The sequence below is a fragment of the Alosa pseudoharengus genome, unplaced genomic scaffold (assembly GCF_046254945.1).
Source record: "Alosa pseudoharengus isolate Yale_2024_CS ecotype anadromous, Long Island Sound unplaced genomic scaffold, YU_APseudo_1.1 YU_APseudo_1.1_scf_9, whole genome shotgun sequence".
Lineage (NCBI taxonomy): Eukaryota > Metazoa > Chordata > Actinopteri > Clupeiformes > Clupeidae > Alosa > Alosa pseudoharengus.
This window is the reverse complement of record NW_027468881.1, coordinates 36,091,122-36,114,892: the sequence shown is the minus strand read 5'-3', so window position 1 is coordinate 36,114,892 and position 23,771 is coordinate 36,091,122. Positions and strand designations below refer to the sequence as shown.

The following is a 23,771-nucleotide window of genomic DNA, read 5'->3' as shown; positions in this document are numbered from 1 at the left end:
TTCGCAAATCATTTCCAATACAGTCAGATGTCATCAAGTGTTTATGACACACTGTCCGTAAGAAGTGGGAAGTTATCGAGTTGCTGCGCTGTGCCTATTGATTTCTCCTGTAGGCACTGGAGAGAGGTTTATTAATATCTCCAGCCACTAGGTGACTGGGTGCAGTCTGGCAAGCGGCACTCTGTGGTAAACGTGAGGCTGTTGCCACTCAGGGCCTGACATGGATGAGACGGTGATAAGCTGCTGAGAAATGAAGGTTCCCAGGAGAGCAGGGCCATGAGGCTGCTCCAGACATACACATTCACACACACACACACACACAATCCTGCAGTGGGGATTCCTGAACATTGTGCATTTGTATTTTGAAACTGAGCAACGTGAGTGTTACATTTCAAAACTATATTTGCACATCCAAGACATAATAAGGACGGTAATTAATACACCAAGGACAGCAAGCAAGTTAGTGGGCAGAAACACATGCAGTGTACATGCATACAATAGGGCATATTGATTATACTTTGTGAAACTGGTGACACAGTAAAGCTAAATAATCAACAGTTACCTCTGTAAAACATAAAGCTTAATATCTTTAACAATGAACATTAATTAAATCTATGCTTCTGAGGATATGACCACTATAAGAAAACACAGTGAGATCAAATAAACTATTCAGAGGATAGAACCATAGGTCATTATGCGACTTAATGTGGTACTAATATGGTACATTCCACAGAGACATTTGAACTTGAGACATTTGAATTTGAGTAGACATGCACACAGAGACATCTTAACTTGAGTACTTAAGTTGATTTATATTTTTCACCACCACATTTCCTTCTCCTCCCCCTCATCATTCCCCCTCTCATGTCATCATTTATTATGAATAAATAATATATTCTGTTTGTTGACTGCGTGTCAACAAATGCAACATTTGAATGATTTAGAAAGACAGCCAGGACCACTGGGTCAGGACTCTCTTAAAAAGCCCCACTAAATTTGAAGGTCATTACATGGGAAGGCACTAACCAATTAGGAGGCTAGTGAGAGATGTGATATCCAACACCCCTTTGCATTTACAGTTGACCTGTTTCTTTTTTTTTAGATGATAGCCCCGTTCTTCAACCACAAAAGGAAAACAGACTTCCTCAGCCATGCCATTGGCATGCGCCTTCAGTGTGTTGCTGCCAAGCCTGGTCTGGTTTAAATACCTGGCAGCGAATGAATTTTCCACACATAAACACAGAGATGGGGCACTAAAATAGCACGCTATAAATTCATGTGTCTTTATATATCAGTGTTTAGCGAGCCTGCAGTGTCACTCCTTAAAGCAGATCAAGCATAGACATCAGCAGGTTTAGCGAGCCTGCAGTGTCACTCCTTAAAGCAGATCAAGCATAGACATCAGCAGGTTTTGAGGGCCATTTTATTATTGATATATATTCTCACATTTGGAGGGGATGCTAAAAAGTTGTGATATTGGCGGAAAGTTAAAAGGGTGACCTGCACTGCACTGCAAAGGTACTACAGTAAAACTAAAGTACATGAACGCACATTCTCTTTGTGGAAAATAAGAGCTGAGAAAATAATGTATAAAACAAATGTATTGATTGTTTCTGTAAATAAGCGGTGCATGTGATGAATTGTCTTCACATGTGACAATGAGATGCTCTTAGGAAATTGAGACTAGGGCAGACTGTTCAGCCCAGACAAATGATGGAATATAATTAGTCTCAGTGTAGAGGTACTACAGGGCTTCCAGAACGCCCCCCAAATGACCTTCAATAAGTCCTCTCACAACAGTCTACATTCTTCTGCCATGACATCGTGACCAAGTTTGAACACAAACAAGGGGACCTGCTCGGCCTCGTGCTGGGCATCAAAGCACAGAGAGCTGCTGCTGACAGTGCTGACCTAGTTTGAGTTTCCCAGCACCTCCACCTGCCAAAATCCACTCAGGTCATGAGAACAGTCCAGCTGAGTGCACAACCAACAGTTTTTTAATGTGTTATATAGCTAACAGGTAAACAGATTCCAGCATTAATGTCCAAAAAGCATGAAACAATGAAAAATTCACCAATATGTACACATGGGTGGACCTGCAGAGGACTTTATTGTTTGCTTTGCATGAACTACGCTCTTCATCCGAGATCCGACCACAAAAAAGCAATGGTGATACAGTACATACAACTCTATTTACAATGCCACTGAGAATGGCAGTGACATCAATCCACAATTTTAATTCCAATCACATTTAGATTATCACCCTTCCAAACTTGCAACGGTGTACATTATTTAAAAGCCATGGAAAAGCATTCATCATGTTCAGCATGGGACTGATGTAGTTTTGTAAACATGCATTCATCGGGAAAAAAACATGGAATATTCCAACCCTTCATTCCTTCTTTGTGGAAAAACTGGGAACCAGGGACAGGAGTGAGAGGAGACATTTTATAAAATGCCTTTGACAGAAGCTCCAACTTTTGGTCTTTAATTTTAAATTGAGAAGCTGTTACAGCAGCAAACTGTCAAAAATAAATAAATTAATAAATAAAATGGACTCAGTCATATAAGTAATCGTGTTTGACACCTCCAGTAAAAGTGCCTTAAATATACTTCAGCCAGTAAATGACAATCGCTAAAACTTTCATTTTCATTTCTGGAATTTCATTAATTTGGGTATGCATTCTTTCAATTAAACCAGTAAACATAGGGATTTCTATAACCTGAAACATTCTGAACAGCATTTACTTTGAAGTGGTGTCTTTTGGGATCAACAACATATTCTACTTACTTTTATATATTTAAGTACTGTGTTTCAGGTCATTTTATAATATGTTTTTTTACAATCTCCAAACACCTAGTTAAGTGTAGTTGCTGGGTGAATAGTTTAAGAAAGCTGACATCTGGTGGTCACTGGGGAAAATGCAAAGTTTTATTTTTATTTTTTCTGTTTTTGGCTCTCTTTGGTTTTAGTCTTGAGATCCAGTTTTAATTTAGTTTAAACTTTGCTTCACTTTGCTTTAATCATTTTCATTTACTATGCGCTCTAGAAAAAATATTGGGTCAATTGAGGCCACCTTTCCAATTGTTTAAATTCTTATATTTTATATAACACCTATTCATTTTGATGTTTTAAGACCCGTTGTGTTTTGGACCGCTCAGGGTAACCCCACTAAGCTACAATTATGCAATTTCATAAGAGCCCATAATACTCTTATGAATAAACTTTTAAAAAACTTCACAAATCACTACAGAAGTAAGACACAAAGGAGGACAGCCAGGGAAACAGAAGAGGACATCAACTCTCATACTTTTCCTGTTGCACTGACTCTTTCTATGTTTATACCAACATGAAATCCCACTCAAGCACTTGGTAAACACCAGTGCTATCGACATCGTCAAGTCCTCTCATACAAATCAGTCTCTCTTAAAGCACAATTCTCTCAGGAACGCACCGTGGGCATACACGTGTGCACACAAGGGTGATGTGAAGTAGGAATGCCCAGACAAATGCAGATAACTTGCAGAGAACTGGCAAAGAATACTGTAACAGTGGCCATGTCAAGTCCTTCAAGAGTCACTGCTGAGGCTTAAAGCCTCATCTGGTGGATGGTGATGGAGACCAGTCCTTCATACCTCTGCCAGCTTCACCCATCTCCGTCTCCTCCGGTCCTCCGGCACTCTGGACAAACATCTCCAGCTCATGCGGAGGTCATTTACAGTACTCGCCAGTCTTCCCTTTGAGTGACCCAGCTTTCTGCCAGTTATCCAGAGTCTGCCTGACCTGCATCAATCAGAGTCGGGCTGAAATGTCCAGTGTGTAAGGTCATAGGTCAGTGACTTTGTTCTCCACGGCGGCAGCGATCTGCTGGAGCCGGTACCCCAGCTGCATCTTCTGGGCCGTGGGGTCCTCTTCCAGTGCACTAATGATCTACAGACACACACACACACACAGAGAGACACACACACACACACACAGAGAGACACACACACACACACACACACACACACACACCACACACACACACACACACACACACACACACACACACACACACACACACAACATACACACACAACATACACACACAGACACACACACACACACAGAGACACACACACACACACACACACACACACACAGACACACACACACAACATACACACACAGACACACACACACACACACACACACACACACACACACACACACACACACACACACACACACACACACACACACACACACACACACACACACACACAGGCACATGTCTGAGCTTTCTCTTTCAGAGTTTCAGATAAGACATGTCATGTGTAGAGTAGCTGTTTTATTCCAGCTTTTCTAGGTTAAAAGACAAAGGTGAGGAGCTGTTGTTACATTACATTTAGCAGACACTTCTTGACCAAAGTGACTCACATATGTCAGCTATATTACAAGGGATCACATTGTCCCCAGAGCAACTTGGGGTTAAGTGCCTTGCTCAAGGGCACAACGGTGGAAGCCGGGAATTGAACCGACAACTTTCAGGCTACTGCACCATTGTAGCAACAAAAAATTGTAGCAACTGTGTGTGCTCATGTAGACAGAGAGGGGAAAAGATGTAAACACATACAGGACGCTATGCACTGTGTGTGATCTGCTCATTTGATTTCATAAACTCACCTGATCATAATATTTGTTGATGTACTTGTATAGCTCGTGCAAAGCCACAAGGCAATTCACCTCGCCAGAGTAATTCTGAGAACGAGACACAAAGAGATCATCAACTTCATATCAGAGGGAGACGAGTGTTTTAGCCATAACTTATATCAGTGCTGGGAATTCAAAGAAAACAATCTGACAACAGCAACTTCCAGGGGAAGGGCAGATGAATCTAGCACAATTGGTGAAATGGTAGGAAATACCTGATGACAATAACAACATTGCATTTATATAGCACTTTATCAAGGCACCCAAAGCACTTTAGAGTGAATGGGGAACCTCACTAACCACCACCAATGTGTAGCACACAGCTACTGTACACGTTTGATACGCTGCCACCACCAATGTGTAGCACACAGCTACTGCACACGTTTGATACGCTGCTATTCAATGTTTAAAAGTTAACTGCTGAAGAATACGTATTAGTACTGAAGATGTTTTTTGGCTGGGGGTACTGCAGTCAATACTTGGACAGGACTATCACACATCAGACTATAAGAGATGTGGCAGTGTTGATGTCATCCAGACTCACCCTTGACAGCTCTGCAAGCGCAGAATTCATTTCCTGATCACTGGCTGAAATCGTCTGCCTGATGTCAGCATAATACCTTAAACAAAAAAATCATGATCCTTAGCACTTAGCCACATTCTATATGCCCCCGATTCTCATTCTCAACATCGAACATTTACAACTTAATTGAGCGACCACACAGCCAAGCCGGCCGGTGTGCCTCCATGCATCAGTTTATGTGTGAGCGGTGCCAAACGGCAAGTGCCAGGCTCCAGGATGTGTTGGTGTTTGCGGTGGGCAGCGGGCAGCTGGGCGGGGGGTGGGGGGGGGGTGGCCTCTCTGCCCAGCCGGTCTGCTTCGCGCCCAGGGCCAGGAGGCCAACAGGCTGGCACATTCTCACCTCTCCACCATCTGCTTGTAGCGCGGGATGTCTCTGGCATAGAGCAACTTGTTAATGGGGGAATCCTGAAAAAAAGAAAAGAGGGAAAAATACAGACACAATGAAAACACAGCAAATAAAAAAAGCTAGCTTGTAAAAAGGGCTTGGTTGACTCCCTGCTGAGGCAGGAGACATAGTAAAAGCTAACACTGCTTCTATAAATAGCCCTCCTTCATTTGTCTCTCTAAATACAGTAACTATCCTACTAAATAGCAGAATTTACACCTTTTTATGTCAGTTGTAAGTGTTGAAGCTGCACATTTCTGCTGAGCAGTAAAGTGATGTTGTATATACAATATCCCTCCTATATGCTTAATCAGTCTGGCACTCAACCATCAGAATCGATACAAGAACTACAGTAGATAACATTGCCAGCGTCCCTGAAGAGACTTTGTATTAGATCTATGTGTAGAGACTAAATACATCTGGATCCAGTGTCTTATTTAAGCGATAAGCCCCGAGAGGCTGTAGGTTACGCTGATTCTACAACAGCTAAGGGGTGTTGTTAGGCACGACGTGCTAGCGGATTGCCTAAAACCCCCCTTACTGTAGCTGTTGTAGAATCAGCATAACCTACGGACTCGAGTGGCTTATTGCTTTTCTAAAACTGTTGCTATAAATACCTGGCAAAGTTTAATAAAGTAAAGGTACACTAACTAGAAATATAACAAGTTATTCCTAGATAATCATTTTTCCGCCAAGAAATATATTTCCTCTACTTGAATGGTTGCCAAGCAACATCGAGACGCAGCTACCAAAGATCCTTGATTACTAGCTCTGCTTTAACCCTCTCTGCAGCTACTTTGACTTTTGTATCAAGTTGTGGTAGCGCATTAATATAGAACGGAATGCGGTCAAGGTGTATGTTTGTGCTGGATTTTACAACGGCATTGAATGTGATTCAGCCAATCACAATCAAGGACCGGAACTATCAGTTTTAAAAAACACATGCAGGCCATATCTATGAGCATACTTATGCTGCAGTGTTCCCTGTGTCTGCTCACCCTGCCCAGCTTGTGGTCAGCAATGGTGCATGAGTCCATGAAGGTCTGGGCGATGACCGACAGCACGGCATCCACATTATCAGAGGTGTGCACATCAAAAATGAAGTGTGGGTTCTTCAGTATGTTGACCCAGAATCTTAGGGGTAGGCTAAAGATGGGGAGATGGAATAAAACGATGACTCAAAAAGGTTACGGCTGATGTTTTACAGTATTACAGTAAACTGCAAATAAAATCCTGCCCTGTTTTATAACTGCAGTGCAGTTGACATCATGCAGTATGCCTTGTCTGATCCAGTGCTTGGTACCTGTTGGTTTTCCAGATGTGGACCGTCTCTGGGTCAGTGATGTTGTGCTGCAGAGCCTGCTCGTCCAGGAGGTCAAAGAAGTACTTGACAGCCAGGGGCACAGGCCTACTGGTGCTCAGGATCACCTGGAACAGGTCGTCCACAAACTTCTGCAGCGTCCCCTGCACACACACACACACACACACCAGTTTCACACATGTGTGTCTACATGTGTGTGTGTGTGAGTGTGTGTGTGTGTGTTTGTGCGTGTGTTTTGTGTATTTGTGTGTGTGTGTGTGTGTGTAGACTGATACCTTCATGGAGAGCAGGCGTGTGAGGTAGATCTCTGGGATGGCCTTGGCCCTCTCGCGCTCCCTCTCCCTCAGGCTGGCCCTCCTGTGCTTGGGCAGCTCTGGCTCCTCGCTGGCCTTCACCAGGTGCCACAGCCTCATGCCCCCCTCATCGCCATCGTCCAGCATGGGCGTCTCTGAGAGGACAGCAGGACCAGAGCAGGGTAAGAGCCAGGACATATGAGGGAGATGATGGGGAACAGAGCAGAGTTCAGCTTCTATATGAAATAGGCTACAGTAAACCTGATCAGTGAGCCTCACCTAAGTAAGTATACGTATATATACTCTTTTGATCCCGTGAGGGAGATTTGGTCTCTACATTTATCCCAATCCGTGAATTAGTGAAACACACTCAGCACACAGTGAACACACAGTGAGGTGAAGCACACACTAATTCCGGCGTAGTGAGCTGCCTGCAACAACAGCGGCGTTCGGGGAGCAGTGAGGGGTTAGGTGCCTTGCTCAAGGGCACTTCAGCCGTTCCTACTGATCAGGGTTCGAACCGGCAACCCTCCGGTAACAAGTCTGAAGCGCTAACCAGTAGGCCACGGCTGCCCCCAACCTTCCTCACCTTCCTCTGTGGAGCCTGTTACATTTGGGCTAATCACCAATCATTTAGTCTCTTTAGAATGTGTATCTGATGTGACTCAGTTTTATTTAACAGTGATGACTGATGAATGCATGTTACAGGGCTATTCCCAGGGCCATTCATAGAAGTTAGTCCACACACTCATGTGTAATGACACTAAAAACCTAGTGATTGTGACCCATGATTGTAAACAAACAGGATGGGAGGCGTAAAGGGCTAATGATTGTAGGTGGAGGCATAGAGGGTCTATGACTGTAGGTGGAGGCGTAACGGGTCCCTCTAGCGACTCACTCTCTCCGGGCATGTAGTCGTGGCTGTCGTGGTGGATGTGCTTAGAGTGTCGAGGCACCAGCGTGACGGTGGCTCCATCAGGGACCTGGAGAGAGTGAGAGACCAGCCGAATGAGCACCGGTCAGCATGCAGGGATCCTGTGGCGTGACCTCTCTCTCTCTCACACACACACACACACACACACACACACACACACACACACACACACACACACACTCTGCTCTACCCTCTCTAGTATTCAAACACACATGGAGAGGGAGAGACCAGCCGAATGAGCACCGGTCAGCATGCAGGGATCCTGTGGCGTGACCTCTCTCTCTCTCACACACACACACACACACACACACACACACACACACACACACACACACACACACACACTCTGCTCTACCCTCTCTAGTATTCAAACACACATGGAGAGGGAGAGACCAGCCGAATGAGCACCGGTCAGCATGCAGGGATCCTGTGGTGTGACCTCTCTCTCTCTCACACACACACACACACACACACACACTCTGCTCTACCCTCTCTAGTATTCAAACACACATGGAGAGGGAGAGACCAGCCGAATGAGCACCGGTCAGCATGCAGAGATCCTGTGGCGTGACCTCTCTCTCTCTTTCTCCACCTCTTTCTCCACCTCTTTCTCTTTCTTTCTTTTTCTCCTTTAGTCATTTAGTCTCCCTCCACTTCTGTTTGTCTTGCTCCCTGTATCCCTGCCCTCACCCTCTCTCATCCTCTCTCTCTCTCTCACACACACACACACACACACACACACACACACACACACACACACACTCTCTCTGCTCTACCCTCTTTAGTATTCAAACACACATGGCATTTCCACTGGAGGGTCACTCTATTTGCAGTCTGCTCCCAGCAAAGTCAACCACCTGAGGCTGCATTCAAACACATCTGAAAAAGGCGCTCTGTGTGTATACTGTCTGCTTTCATAAAAACAAGCCAGTATTATACAAACCTGATTAAATAATAAATGTCAGTGAAATACATTAAGTATTTCTGACTGCTCTTGAACATTTATTCTCAGAATTCACAACTTAATCCACTCAGACAAAGATTTAACTCCAGTTCAACACATCCAGCAGTGTTGTTGCTGCTTCCGCAGCCCTCTGCTCAGACCTTGTAGTGCTGTAGAGTGTTGAGTCGTTTCCATGTCCCCTGTACTACAGATGTGAGGTCCTCATCTGACAGAATCAGGTGACCTGCCGTCCCTGCTCGCCATTCTGTTGCGTTTCAGGGCCCAAAAGAAATAAAAATACACCATATTTCAAGACATGACATATCTGCGCTTGCATGCAGAAGATACAAGAGAAAATACTGCAGACATGGTGCCCTGTCATCATACATTTGAGTCTCATAGCCCGCCTCTGTCTGAGCCTTACCCAGGTGAAGAGAGTCCGTCGGGGGCCTTAGGGAGTAGGACATGCCCTTCCAGGTCTGTTCCAGAACCTTCTCCTTCACCTGGGTGATGGTGTCACAGTCCAGCACCTTGGTGGGCATCGTTTGGGTTTCATTGGCACCTCCTCCAGTCACTAAGACATTTAGGGTCTGGGTGGACAAGTGAATGGAAGAGCAGAGTTAGCGTTTGAACTTAGTCTTAGTGTGGGTTGCACCAACAAGGACTAAATTAATCGTGCTTTAGGCCTAATCAAGGATTTGTTGATCTAGGTTTCATTTCCATTTGAGTTGTGTTGTACCATTTAAATGTAAGCCTTTCTTAACAAATCTGAGATTAAAACCTTGAATGGTGGAATCTTCGAAACTGCAACATTCTATTAAAACTGCAACTGTCAATAAAACCTAATTCTTGTTGATGCAACCCACCCTTGTCTGTCTTCCTCATTAGAAGCTGCTGTATTGCATAATATTAAATTTTTGAGGTTCATTTTCATATCATAATTAGGATTAAATGATGTTGAAAATAGTGTATTTTAAGTACAGCGATTGCCTATTAACGGGTACACTGGCATCTTTAGCCGCTCCTTCTAGCATACTGTTTGTCTGTGAAGCGCTTTGAGATGCACTCTGTGCATGAACAGATACAAATAAATATTTACTTACTTATACAGTATAAAGTAAATAGTCAACAAGTGATTTAAAATATTAAGATTAAAAAGTGTGTGTGTGTATGTATGTGTGTGTGTGTGTGTGTGTGTGTGTGTGTGTGTTCTCTCACCAGTGTGCGGTACTCCACATCCTCGCGGAGCAGCCGGTTGTCATTGAGTGTGTATTTGGCCTTGCCTGTCACAGCGTCCACAGGGCCCTTATCCACCTGGTGTTTTATGGCTCTGAACATCATGTACAGAGGCTCCCCCGCTGAGTCCTGACACACACACACACACACACACACACACACACACACAGCACATACACACACACACACACACACACACACACACACACACACACAGCACATACACACACAGACATACATAATACACACACACACACACACACACACACACAGAACACACATGAGCAGCCACTTCTGAGGCCACAGAGCTAACTCTCAGAGAGCCCAAAGCAGCTCCACAGCAGAAGCCTGAGCTTAGATCTGTTGTCAAAGAGGCCTGCCATGCAGCATTCAGCTATGTATAGCAGGAATAGGATAACCAGAAAACTGAAATAACTCTCCAAAAACATGTACGCATACATTATGCTTACACTGCAAACCACCAAAAACTGCTTATTTTACAGTAAGTGCCACAACAAATGAAAAGGAGCAGGCGGCACGGCAGCAAAGTGCAGCTCTGCAGCAGCTCACCCTGAGGAATGAGTAGAGGCAGATCGACATCCAGTTTGTCAGCAGTTTTTCCACCACTGACTCGGTCCTGGAAAAGGGGGGAACAGGAGAATGTGTTGGTGGCGGCAGCAGAAGCCTTCAGTCTGCTCACCGGCTGTGATGACCTACAGCTATGGCTCCCTTAGCTCACCAATCAGATTTGGGTGAACAAACCACCCAAAATGATCTCTTTATACCGTAGAACCACCCAAAATGATCTCTCTATACTGTAGAACTGTAATGGTCTGAACGAGTGATTACAAAAGCTCCTCAAAAAAATGCTAGCAAACCTATCCACTGAATATGAATAAGTTAACATATGAATATATGAATGTTGAATAATTACGTAGTTAAACTCAAATCAGAATGACCGCATGGTGACGGGACACTGCGTGGTCTCTCACCTCCTCAGCATGAGTTTGGGGTTCTTAGCGGTGTACTGCTCCACCAGGTCGTTGAGCAGGGTCTTCAGGATGTCGGTGAAGTACTCCAGCTTGCCGTGGAGAGCCACGGTCAGCAGGGAGGCCACGTAGGCCCGGTCCCGCGGGGAGAACGTCCGCTGGCCCTCGAGGGTGTGGATGAACTGAGGACAATACAGTGTTTCCCACAGAATTTAATTCTATTTGTGGGGGTAGGTTTGCAGAATTAACTTGAATTCAACAGTTTTTTGTGCCGCCACAAATAAGTCAATGTATGGGAAACACTGCAATATTGGCATCATGCATGTTTTGGAACACAGATCAGCGGAAACAGTGAAACTCTTGTCTGTCTCTATTTGATCTTGGCAGAAGTGGTACTGTCCAAATCAAATGAGTAAATACGTGTGAGTGTCACAAATTGAGAACAAGAGCTGGCATACTGTAGTAGAGGTTAAGCAGTTTTGTGTGTCAAATCAAAGGTAATGGTAGCACCAGTCCAAAGTGGTCAGTGATTGCGAACAGGAGACTCAGTAACGCTAGCCATGGTGACCAAGCTGGTGATACCTTGGTGAGGAACAGTTTGCTGTTGAGCAGGTTGGACAGCTGCACCAGGCCCTGCTCTACTGTGGCCCGGCGACATTCCTGGACGTCCAGATCTCGCCTGAGCGGTGACTCCTTATGGCCAGGGAAGAAGATCCTCTCAGCGTACGTACGATAGTCCAGGATTGGGGTCCCAGATCCCACCAGATCAATGTCCATCATCTCTGTCATCAGGTCTGCACACAAAGGTGCATAGAGCACAGTTTGATTATTCATACAAACAATAATCAAATTATTTTAACAAAGACTGGAGAATGAACTACTAAAACACCACAGTTCATTTCCAGATTCCATTCAGCCACTTGTTCAGAATATCTTTCTAAATACTTCACATAGATGGCCACAACTCTGAGTGCCGTTGCCAAAGTAAGTAAACATTCAGCACAGTCATGCCATACTAGCCAAGCAGTAAACATCCAAAGAGTTGAGCATCCCTGCATGCCAATTATTTTAAGTATGCTATGTGCACTAAACCAAAAGGGTTGGACATTTTTGTAAATAACCATTATCGTTGTTATACTCTTTATGTGAGTTGGCAAGTCTGAGCATTAGGAGATTTAATATTGTAGGGGCTGCCCACCGGTGAATTCCTTCTTGCAGCGGTCTCTCACACTGGTCTCCAAGTTCTCCAGTTGAATCTGGACTTTCTTATAGTCCCTCAGAGCCTGTTTGCTCTTCCTCCTGAGTCACAACACAGACACATGGCTCAAATAAATAGCAATACAAATAGTGTCCAGACAACCATCATGAGGCAAAAATGTGCTTGACTATTTCAACACTGGGCATGCAGCAATATTCGTACCTGTATATTAAGACGATGATCAACACAATGAGGGCCACAATGGAAGCCCCTACCCCGACTCCCACCTGGGCCTCCAGAGGAAAGGTGGACTGACTCTGGGTGTCGTACTGCACTCGGCCCAAAGAGAAGTTCAGGTTCCCCATTCTGACCTGGGAACAGTAGAGATGTGGTCAGCGACACCCAGACGACCAGTGTTTAAGAGCAAAGCACAGATGTGAGCAAGACCAAATAGGGATGGGAAAACTTGTGTTCACAAATGGGCTCAAATTTGCCATTTTGAAACATACATGATTAACAATGTAGGAACTATAGGAACAGCAAGATTAGTTTCACATTCAGTTCATGGAAAGCCTAGATTGCATTCTAAACTGTTTTCAAAAAATGTCAGAGCAGCCATCCGTTATACTAAGCAGCCCAAGCCTTGGAGCTACAACAATAGCACTGTGTGTAGCGTATTACTGTATAAGCTTACACCAAGCCTGGAGATTATGACTCACTGTGAATTCTGGGAGCACATCTGCACCCTCACGCCTGTTCAATGCCACCACTGAGGGCTGCTGGGAAGGTGGTTCACAGTACAGGTGGTTACGGGTCAGAGTTTTGACGGCACAAACACCCTCTCCAATGACAGCCACCACCTCCTCTTTGAAAATGGCCAGGTCTAAGTTTTCACCCTGCAAGTGGATCAAAAGTCAGTCACAGAAAGACAGTCAAACAGACCAGCAGTTGATTGTCATCATACTAAATATTAAAAAAAAGCGTCACACACACATGCTGTTGAAGGGAACATTTTACAGATCTACATGACATAACACACTACATGACGTAAGAAGAATGTAAAAATGAGCCTTGGACCTCGACGGAGATGATGCTGCCAGGCTTGTGGCGATAGGGCTTGCTGGGGTCGTGTTGGTTGAGCGGCCGGAGGACGGGGTTCTGCTCGTAGCTGAAGGTGTCCCCCCCGCTGACAGCCCCGAAGCTGAAGAGGACATTGTCCAGCAGGAAGTCCACCTTCACCTGGGCATGGAGTGCCTCCGGCCCCACAGCTGGCGTCCCACACAGGATCAGAGAAGAGCTGTTCACCGCACAGCGCTCTTCAAACTAACATTAAAGAAACACAGAGTTAGACGCGTAGGACTCCAGGAGAAACAAAATGAGTCTGACGCTACAGGAGTAAAGACATCAGGTTAACAGCTGGAGGAATTCAAGTGTATTGATTAAATGTTGACAGGGCATCTTCTGGAACATGTTTCAGACCAGGTCATTTATTCACATTTCAAAAAGTGAGAGCACACAATTAATTATTTTGATTCTCCTACTGCCCAGGCCTGGGGGAAAGAAACTCTCACAGTGCAGTCCAAACTGACATTTAGAAGAGAGAATATAACACGTAGGAAACATCATGTCCACCTGTTTCACTGTGCAGAGTACTCCCTCCGGACAGCCAGGCTCCGGAACAATCCGGCGTAACCTTTTGAGCGGCCTACTTTCCCTTTCCTCTGCGCGCTCACTCTTCCTCTTCCTTTTCTTTTTCTTCTGTGCATGAGGCGTGAGCGGCGTGAGCGGCGTGAGCGTCACACGGATCCGTGGCTCCTGAACTACGTCCAGGTTGTGTCCAGACACTCGAATCATCCGCCCACCACTGGAAAACAGACAGGATAGAGCATTGGTTCCCAAAGACTGGGTCGCGACCCACGGGTGGGTCACAGGAGATTTTATTTGGGTCGCCAGGATGAGGAAAACCTGAGGTTGTGTGTTTGTACAAAACTGAGCGAGAGTTTTTACAGCTTTGAAAATATTTAACATTGTTTCAAGTGTAATTGAGATTGCAGAATTGTGGGGTGGCATAGAAAAGTTTGAGAACCTGTGACCTAAAACAATATTGGTGGTTGCATGTTAGATCTGAAGTGAAATGGGTTGTGATGGTCTGTCATTTTTAAAAAGTGGGTCCCCAGAAAAAAAGTTTGGGAAACACTGGGATAGAGGGACTAACGTGTCAGCTTTTACAGCTAAATATGGAAAGACGGCAGATGAGAAACAGACGAGAGATGACAGACCCACCTGAGGAAGCTTCTGGATGGAGCCGCCTGTGTGACATTAGGATCAGGGCAGTAATGAAAGGGAACGGCCTGCAGATGGCGCTCTGCCCTATTGAAGCGAACCACCACACTGTACTCCCCAGTCCTGTTGCTGCTGCCGGTCACACACTCGATGTGATCATCCTGCACAGAGGAACTGCGAGAAAGGGAAGAAGGGTATGATGACAGCAGAATGACACAATACAATAATATGATGGCTTAGTATGGTGAGCCAATAGGCTTTGTTGTGCTGATTAAACATTTAAACAGAGGAACTCACAACATGATTTGCTATGTTGTTAAATGTGATGATCATGTAGTCTGTTCATACTGTATATATAAATCATCGTACAAGATAAATGATTTACTTGACTGAGACTAAAATGTAGTATTCATGTTTATATTAAAGGGATATGCTTCTGCTTGACAATGTGAATCTTACATGGCACAGGGCACTCCTCCGATGAGAACGGCGATGTCCCGCAGGTTGCCCGTGCGTAGGCTCTGGCCAGTGATGGTGAGCAGCGTGCCTCCGGCCAGTGGGCCCCTCTGAGGGAACACGTCCGTCAGCGTCGGATCCTGAGATGACATCACAGACATGTGGACAACATGACTGACCGTACCAAATAATGCGGTTAGTGAACAGGAAAGCCATGAATAATTCTGGCTCATATTTCATGACACAACACATCATGAACACGTTCCTCTGAGACCTTTCAGCTCAGTTTGTGTGAGCTAATCGACCCACCCTAATATAGCACAGAGATAATACAGGTACAGCAATAGAGACCTGGAAGTGGAACCTCTGTTTTGAGAGGCCGACTCCTCCGTCCTTGACCTCCACTGAGGCCTGGCCACTTCGCTCCCCTCCACTGGCTGTTGTCTGGCACACAATCCTGCACAACAAAGGACACCATGAAGCATCCGCCTTCACTAATGAGTGTTGCCTTCAGTGGCCTGTGACGCTTTGTTCAAAAACCCTGACCTAAAACTTCACCAAGAGCAGCCCCTGAATACCCTATACAACCACAAAAATAATAGGATGATTGTATAACATATGTCAAATAACATCTGTCATATTATTTCAAATCACTTACATTAAAGAGCAAACCTTTTGTCTACAAAGAAATTGGTATAATATCAATAATCTTATTTCTGAATTTATCATATATAAAATGTCCAGGAGTGCTTGTGTGTTACCTCGATGAGACCTCGTAGCTACTTGGGATGACATTGCAGGGAACCCCAGCCAGGGTGACAGAGTGCTGGATGTCCTCAGCTTTCTGTCCAAGGTTAGAGCCAGAGATGGTGACAGTGGTGCCACCCTCTATGGGGCCAGAGAGAGGCTCAATCTAAAGCAAGGGATTTAAAGCTTTTAAAAACACAACACAGCCAAACTGATCTCCACACTAAAACCCAATCTTATGGTATAACTAGATGCGATTTCTTCTATATCTATATCATGTCATTTTGCTTTGAAAACTTTAACACCTTTGCACTTCCATATATATCCACCCTTTTTACTGCATATAATTACCACAACCACATCAATGCATCCGCAAATCAATTATCCATGACTATGACGCATTTGATTTGGGGATTTGAAAGTGCCTGCTGTTTGAAACTGACTGGATAATAATCTGAAAACTCTTGGATCAACCACTTCCACATTCTCGGCACGGCACAGCAAGCCAAAAGCTCACCAGGTGGATGACAGGTGCTGGGCATGTCTGCTGCACCTCGTCCGCACAGGAGTCGCCGAAGAGGCAGCTGGAGAGCGCGCCGCCACACCACACACAGCCGTACTTCTGATCCGCCGTGTGGCAGCGGCTGCAGTCCGAGCGGCCCACCGAGCAGTTATACAGAGTCACTGCAAGGGTCAAAAACAAGGTGAAAACAGGGTCAGTATGCACGGCGCGCTGTGAAACACAGTTGTTTTCTACATGCACTACTGCTTTCATTTGTCAGAACAGTAAAGTCATTTGTCAGAGGAAAATCAATATGGACAATTAATGTCAGGGGTGTTTTGCCTCAGGAGCTGTTCATGAATGTTGTATGGGGCAGATGGAGTGGAATCAGAGGCTACATGTGTTGACACCAGCACCAGCAAGGTGTAAGGCAGGCTTTATATTGTATTGTTCACCTGTACTAGATGCATGAGTGAGAAGCCACTCCTCACACAACCCTACTATTGCCCAAATACTCCAAAGCTCTTCTGTGTTTATTCTTTCATGTTTCAACATGCTTAGCTAGCTCTGACGAGTCAACAACAGTACATCAACATCAAGTTGTTCCTCTGTTGAATTTTACATTGCCTGGCCATCACAAAAGATTTAACATGTAATATATGGAGCATGTGTCTTCTGCTGGAAATTAAGATTCTTAACTGTTTATCGTGGCAAAGATTTATAGAGCCATGGCAACCAAAACAAGGATTTACACAGTTCATTAAATCAAAGTTTGTAGACACAGAGCCAGGTAGAAAATCCTGCATACGACGCAATCATATGAAGCCTGTCATATGAGGCCTGTCATGTGTCTGACGTCCACACTGTAATGCTTTTTAACCATTGACTGCATGTCAGTGCCTGACCACTGATTTGATCTCACCGTGCAGGTCCTGGACAGTGTCCATATGGAAGGCGTTCCTCCTCCTCACAGAGACCAGAGCGCTGTACTCCTCCACAACAGCCGAGTAGGAATACTAGAGCACAACACAACACAACACAACACAACCGACCTTCACAATGTGCCGACCATCACAGACATGCACATTAAGTGATTTGATATCACTGGGATGAAAATATACTCTATACAAATGTCCTTTTTTCCTCTTTTTTTACCCAGATTTATACAAATTATATTATTATAAACGCCTAGAAAAGTAAACATATTAACACATTTAAACACATGACGTCAATTTCCATGATGAAAATGAGAGGAAATATAGAATGCAAAACCTTGTGCAGTTGGCAGGTGATGAAGAAAAGGGAGGACTGGGCCTCATCCGCTTCGACAAAGGCGTCCACCACAACAGCCTGTCCCTCTATGGTCAGCACACACTCATAGTCCAACTCGTCATCCTGACAGAGGATGGAATGGATTGCAAACCAATGAAAAATACTTAGAATGAACTGCTGCCATGCTAAAATGTACACAGACAGACTTGTAGTAAGGCACATAATATGGTCTAATACAGTGTTTCTTAACTGGTGGGTCGGGACCCAAAAGTGGGTTGCAGAACCGTTCTGGGTGGGTTTAAAAAAAATAGAAATTGCTCATTTAAAATGCTGCCTTATCAGATCTAATATTGGACCTTTATTTTGATAGACTTTATTTGTATGTTGGTCATTGCCATGGACATGGATAGACAATGTTTATGTGACAGGTCATGTTAGATATCACTTTAGCAGTAAACACAAGTAGGCTACGACCTTGAATGTTTGAAGTAGGATATGGATTCACTTAAATTGAGGACAAAATGGGACAAACCCCAGTGTGTGGTGTGCAGTGAATTGCTGGCACATGAGAGCATGAAACCATCAAAACATGCCACATGGAAATCAAGCACCCCTTTCAAAGTCAAACCTGTCGAGTAGCCTTCTTTGGAGGTTAAGAGTTGAAGACTTCACAAATGTAATGCCAAACATCAGCATGTTCCAAACAAGTAGGCCTACAGGCACTTCACGTGTCTTAGCATGTAGCTCACCACATATGGGTCGCGAAGTGATGATCATGGGAAATTGTGGGTCCCAAAGCCAGACCAGTTAAGAACCACTGGTCTAATACTCCAAAAACATTCTAATTCTAGAACTGCTTCATCCACAGAAGAGTTAAATGAGGATAGGCTACTCTACTTCAATAGCTTAATCCCGTGGTAGAGGGGATGCTACCTTGTACAGATGCAGGTTGCGTCCTGTGAGTGTAATCTTCCTGTCCATGTTGACCGGCAGAAGAGAGGAGCCTTGAATGCTCTCCACACAGGGACAGGCATAAGAGCCTCCACTCACAAACGAGCCCTCATCCCCCTGTGTGCAACACACACACACACGCACGCACACATGCACGCACGCACGCACGCACGCACGCATGCACACACAAACACACACACACACACACACACACACACACACACACACACACACACACACACACACACAAACGAGTGTCACAAAATGTCACCATGAGTTAAAAAAAACTTTGGCAAACTCAAACTCATATCTCCACAATGATCAGTTATACACACAGAACCGCTGCGCTCTCACTCTTTTAGAAGTAAATCAGAAGTAAACATTCAGCCCTTTTAAAGAAACATCCATCACATGGCTGGAGGATTGTGCAGCCAAAGGACAGATGCTACAGTACAGTACACTATGCAGTGAAACACACAAATGACCAAAAGTACACAAACACAACAAATGGTGCATGCAGGCTTTTTGAAAGATTATGGGCAATGCCTGTTGATGTTGAAGTAGCTTTAGCAACATGTTTACCAGAAGAATACACAACTTGCACCAAGACAACAATGCAAAACTTACTGTAGACAGAAATACAATGGAATGATTGGCAAAACAAGGAAGAATTCATGCTTTATGACAGACGTTTCACTCCTTTTTAAAGATCAACTTCAGTTATCAGCGGTGGAGAAGCTCTGAATGCTGAATTACATTTTTGCCCAGACTGACTGTATTCATTGAGGTTACATGACCAGAATGACTATTTATAAGTCTTCAGCCCACAGTCTCCATGGATGCACTGACTCACCGGTAGATAGAAATCAGCTGAGTCAGACTGGTAGTCCATGTCTGGGCTCTGAGAGAAGTCGGGCGGGCTGCTCTCCCCCTCCCCATCCCCAGAGGGCACTGTGGCAGATGACACATACACCTCCGCCCCAGCCTCCTCATCAGACTCAACGGGCGGGGGAGTGGTGAGAGCAGCCTCTGGGACAGGGGATGGAGGAATCATGTCTTCATCGAGTGGAAGCTCCACTACACTTGTCACAGGGGTGGTTCCAGCGTCCAGAACAGATTCCTCTAGCGATGAATCAGTTGTTTCCTCCTCTTCTCCAACGTCTTGCAGAGAATCATTTTGAGAACCTTGAGTCCACAGAACTTCCTCCACCCGAGTGCTGTTGTTGCTGAGGCTTTGGTCAGCGGCAGCGTGCCCGCTCTCTGTCCTGTGTGTCCCTGCCAGAGGAGTGGTGGCGGTGGGCGTGCTGGCCACAGTGGTGGCCTGGTGCAGCATGGGTGGCAGAAGGGCCGTGGTGGCAGCAGTGGGAGGTGGCGTTGTGGGAACCAGCGTGGGCTCCGGGGTGGTGGACGGAGTCACGGAAGCAGTGTTTGAAGCTCCCGATTCAGTTGCTGAGTGAACTCCTGTGGTCGGATTTGTGGGACTTTGTGTGGTTGAGGCTAATCTATTGACAGCTTTTGTAGTTGTGGGGCCAGATGTTGGGAGTTTGAACTTGTTGACACAGGGGAGAGATGAGGAGGTGATGGACACGAGACATGAACAAAACAGAAAAAAAAATATAAATACAAAATATGGAAAAACAAACAGTGTAATATACATAAATATGGACAAACACAACACAACAAAATATTTAGTCTGGAGACATGGACCAGACAAAACATTGGGGCAGCAGCACAACACAAACAAACAATCATATCAGTGAAGTGCTTGATTTCCACCACATTACTAGTTGAGCATGCAACACATATACCGTATTTTCCGGACTATAAGTCACACTTTTTTTCATAGTTTGGCTGGTCCTGCGACTCAGGTGCAACATAAATATATTTATTTATATATAGGTTTTTTTCCTCTTCATGACACATTTTTTGACTGGTGCGACTTACACTCCGGTGCGACTTATAGTCCGAAAAATACGGTAGGTATAACCAAATAACTCAGATTTTCAGATTTGTTTGGCAGAGTAAAACTTACATGCTCATTGTAAATGATGACCCCCTCGCTGCAGGTTGGTTTGTGTGTACACAAGTGCTGGTGAATGCACCAGTTACAGCTCCAGCGACTGCTTACACAGCCTGTGCATCTATAGGGGCGAGACATACACATTTGAATTATATGCATCACTCATAAAATGTCATAAAAGAAGAATGTATAACATGTCATGGCTTTCAAATCAGTCAGATATTCTTGGAGTTAATCAATGATAACATTTGTATACTAAGTTCATCCTGCATAGACTAAATGAAGGCAGGAAAGCAAGCAGAGTGTGAGTTCATGTGTGTATTTGTGTTTGGGAGGGGAGGTTGTGGGTTTAGAGAAGAATTTAAAATCAGACATTCTCTGCAGTGCTTTCATCTAAATGCATACTATTTTAACATGGCAATGTAAAATTGCCTAGAAATTAGAAGCACAACATGGCCATAGACAGTGGGTACATCTACACCAAATATAAAGTAAAATAAGTAACAGTTAGCATACTGGTACATGTAAATCATTTAACTAGTGCAAGCAATAACTTTTCAGCAGTTAAGGCTGGAGATTTTGTTAACAGATTGCCTTCCAGTTTGCAGGGCAGGAATGTGTGGGGCCTCTTCCCATCCCCCCCCCCCCTTCATCAGCAGCGACATCTGTCACAGCGTCTTTACTTCAGCACTGTTGCCAACCAGGGTGACAGCTGTCCTGGCTGGCATCTCTCTCTCTCTCTCATGGCCTCCCCTTCATTCCATGGAACCACAGTTCAGCAGGGTTGATTACACGCCAAATGGTTCACATTCCTGGTGCCCATCCCTTAACACACCTTACAGTCTATTCAAATGAGCCTTGCCCAACCCTTTTGCTTTGATTGATGCACATCCACACTCATATGCTTTCATACACACCCTTCAAATGTTAAGTGTAATGTGTGGGATTGTGATGTATTGTCAGCAAAAGTGGAGCGCATAGAAGAAATAAGCACTCACGGCTTAGTAGGGGACAGTTGTTGGACCAGACCACAGTCATAGAAGGTAAACATATGGCTGGCAACTGTGATGTTGAGGAAGCGGAGTGATAGGGGAACTGTGACCGAGTCTGCAGGACACAAGAGTGCATTTGTCAGTCATATAGCATGTCGGAGTGAGTGTCAGGAGTGTTTAGAATTCTTCAGCGCACCAGTGTGCCAGTTCGAAGAGTAGTATTTTTTAACGACAGAACATTATTAGTTATCATGCTCTCTCAAGAACAATATGCGGGGTGCAGCAGGATGTCAGGAAAACTGTAACCATGAGAAAGGAGTCTGTGTTTGTGATTTTAGTGCTGTTATTCCTTCAGAATTAAAACCAACAAATTCAATTATTTCTGGAATGTGTCCCCACAATTCCTGTTTTCCCAAGGAAGCAGAGGTCACTACTTTCCTCTGCTGCCTCAAACAAACACCCCCTAACTATGAAAAACATCAACAATAAAGACAAACACATGCCTATTAATGACATAGAAACCATATATTTGAGACCAACATTATTATAATGAGAGAGCAAAGTGGGTTTCAATCATACACAATAACTCTACATGAACTTTACAAAACATATGACCTGCAATCATTGGGGGCACACAAACCAAGACTATTTGAATAGTCATGCAGGTTTTATTTGCACTCTAGTCTCCCACCTTCTCCTTGGCTGATGGATGGAACCCTCCTTGCGCCTGGAGAGTGGCAGGTGACTGTGGTGCCCTGCACAGAGGCAGGAGTTTCAGTGTCCTTAAAAACGCATCTGTAGGCTTCCTCTTCGGACAGACTGGGCAAGCCTGGAACCTCCAAAACAACCTGAACAGAACATGAGATAAGGATGTAAAAACACTTGCCACATTCTGTCCACACACTGCAATATTCAATATGGTGTGCACGTGTGTGTGTGTGTGTGTGTGTGTGTGTGTGTGTGTGTGTGTGTGTGTGTGTGTGTGTGTGTGTGTGTGTGTGTGTGTGTGTGTGTGTGTGTGCGTGTGTGTGTGTGTGTATGTGCGTGTGTGTGGGTGTGTGGGCGTGTGTGTGCATGTGTGTGTGTGTGCGCGTGTGTGTGTGTGTGTGTGTGTGTGTGTGTGTGTGTGTGTGTGTGTGTGTGTGTGTGTGTGTGCGTGTGTGTGTGTGTGTATGTGCGTGTGTGTGGGTGTGTGGGCGTGTGTGTGCATGTGTGTGTGTGCATGTGTGTGTGTGCGCGTGTGTGTGTGCATGTGTGTCTGTGTGTGTGTGTGTGTGTGTGTGTGTGTGCGTGTGTGTGTGTGTGTGTGTATGTGTGTGTGTGTGTGTGTGTGTGTGTGTGTGTGTATGTGTGTGTGTGTGTATGTGTGTGTGTGTATGTGTGTGTGTGTGTGTGTGTGTGTGTGTGTGTGTGTATGTGTGTGTGTGTGTATGTGTGTGTGTGTGTGTGTGTGTGTGTGTGTGTGTGTGTGTGTGCGCGTGTGTGTGTGTTTGTGTGTGTGTGTGTATGTGCGTGTGTGTGGGTGTGTATGTGCGTGTGTGTGGGTGTGTGGGCGTGTGTGTGCATGTGTGTGTATGTGCGTGTGTGTGTGTGTGTATGTGCGTGTGTGTGGGTGTGTGGGCGTGTGTGTGCATGTGTGTGTATGTGCGTGTGTGTGTGTGTGTATGTGCGTGTGTGTGTGTGTGTGTGTGTGTGTGTGTGTGTGTGTGTGTGTGTGTGTATGTGCGTGTGTGTGGGTGTGTGGGCGTGTGTGTGCATGTGTGTGTATGTGCGTGTGTGTGTGTGTGTATGTGTGTGTGTGTGTGTGTGTGTGTGTGTGTGTGTGTGTGTGTGTGTGTGTGCGTGTGTGTGTGTGTGGGCGTGTGTGTGCATGTGTGTGTGTGTTTGTGTGTGTGCGCCTGTACTTACATTGGTCTCCTCTCCGCGGCTTGCGTTAAGGGGGCTGATGGAGGCGACCCTGAGGCAGCTCTGCT

At 45.1% G+C, this 23,771-nt stretch overlaps 1 protein-coding gene across 1 annotated transcript in view; it reads right to left on the bottom strand.

Annotated features, from left to right (window-relative positions):
* Positions 1 to 2,067: 2,067 nt before the first annotated feature.
* The window catches only part of plxnb1a (plexin b1a), a 27,178-nt gene continuing 5,474 nt past the window's right edge, over positions 2,068 to 23,771 (bottom strand). The window contains exons 6-37 of the mRNA XM_076276172.1: positions 23,707 to 23,771; positions 22,490 to 22,646; positions 21,805 to 21,913; positions 20,819 to 20,927; positions 19,640 to 20,335; positions 18,769 to 18,903; positions 17,836 to 17,958; positions 17,486 to 17,579; positions 16,579 to 16,745; positions 16,076 to 16,227; positions 15,666 to 15,771; positions 15,318 to 15,454; positions 14,859 to 15,032; positions 14,208 to 14,439; positions 13,653 to 13,898; positions 13,295 to 13,471; positions 12,798 to 12,946; positions 12,576 to 12,676; positions 11,960 to 12,171; positions 11,381 to 11,559; positions 10,959 to 11,025; positions 10,371 to 10,517; positions 9,577 to 9,742; positions 9,314 to 9,417; positions 8,174 to 8,258; positions 7,258 to 7,430; positions 6,965 to 7,125; positions 6,660 to 6,807; positions 5,617 to 5,681; positions 5,238 to 5,313; positions 4,667 to 4,741; positions 2,068 to 3,931 (exon numbers count right to left, since the gene is read on the bottom strand). The exon at positions 23,707 to 23,771 is cut by the window's right edge and continues 71 nt beyond it. Of these exons, the coding sequence (XP_076132287.1) occupies positions 3,827 to 3,931; positions 4,667 to 4,741; positions 5,238 to 5,313; positions 5,617 to 5,681; positions 6,660 to 6,807; positions 6,965 to 7,125; positions 7,258 to 7,430; positions 8,174 to 8,258; positions 9,314 to 9,417; positions 9,577 to 9,742; positions 10,371 to 10,517; positions 10,959 to 11,025; positions 11,381 to 11,559; positions 11,960 to 12,171; positions 12,576 to 12,676; positions 12,798 to 12,946; positions 13,295 to 13,471; positions 13,653 to 13,898; positions 14,208 to 14,439; positions 14,859 to 15,032; positions 15,318 to 15,454; positions 15,666 to 15,771; positions 16,076 to 16,227; positions 16,579 to 16,745; positions 17,486 to 17,579; positions 17,836 to 17,958; positions 18,769 to 18,903; positions 19,640 to 20,335; positions 20,819 to 20,927; positions 21,805 to 21,913; positions 22,490 to 22,646; positions 23,707 to 23,771 (4,892 nt within the window). The 3' untranslated portion in view covers positions 2,068 to 3,826. The remainder of the gene's footprint in view (positions 3,932 to 4,666; positions 4,742 to 5,237; positions 5,314 to 5,616; positions 5,682 to 6,659; positions 6,808 to 6,964; positions 7,126 to 7,257; positions 7,431 to 8,173; positions 8,259 to 9,313; positions 9,418 to 9,576; positions 9,743 to 10,370; positions 10,518 to 10,958; positions 11,026 to 11,380; positions 11,560 to 11,959; positions 12,172 to 12,575; positions 12,677 to 12,797; positions 12,947 to 13,294; positions 13,472 to 13,652; positions 13,899 to 14,207; positions 14,440 to 14,858; positions 15,033 to 15,317; positions 15,455 to 15,665; positions 15,772 to 16,075; positions 16,228 to 16,578; positions 16,746 to 17,485; positions 17,580 to 17,835; positions 17,959 to 18,768; positions 18,904 to 19,639; positions 20,336 to 20,818; positions 20,928 to 21,804; positions 21,914 to 22,489; positions 22,647 to 23,706) is intronic.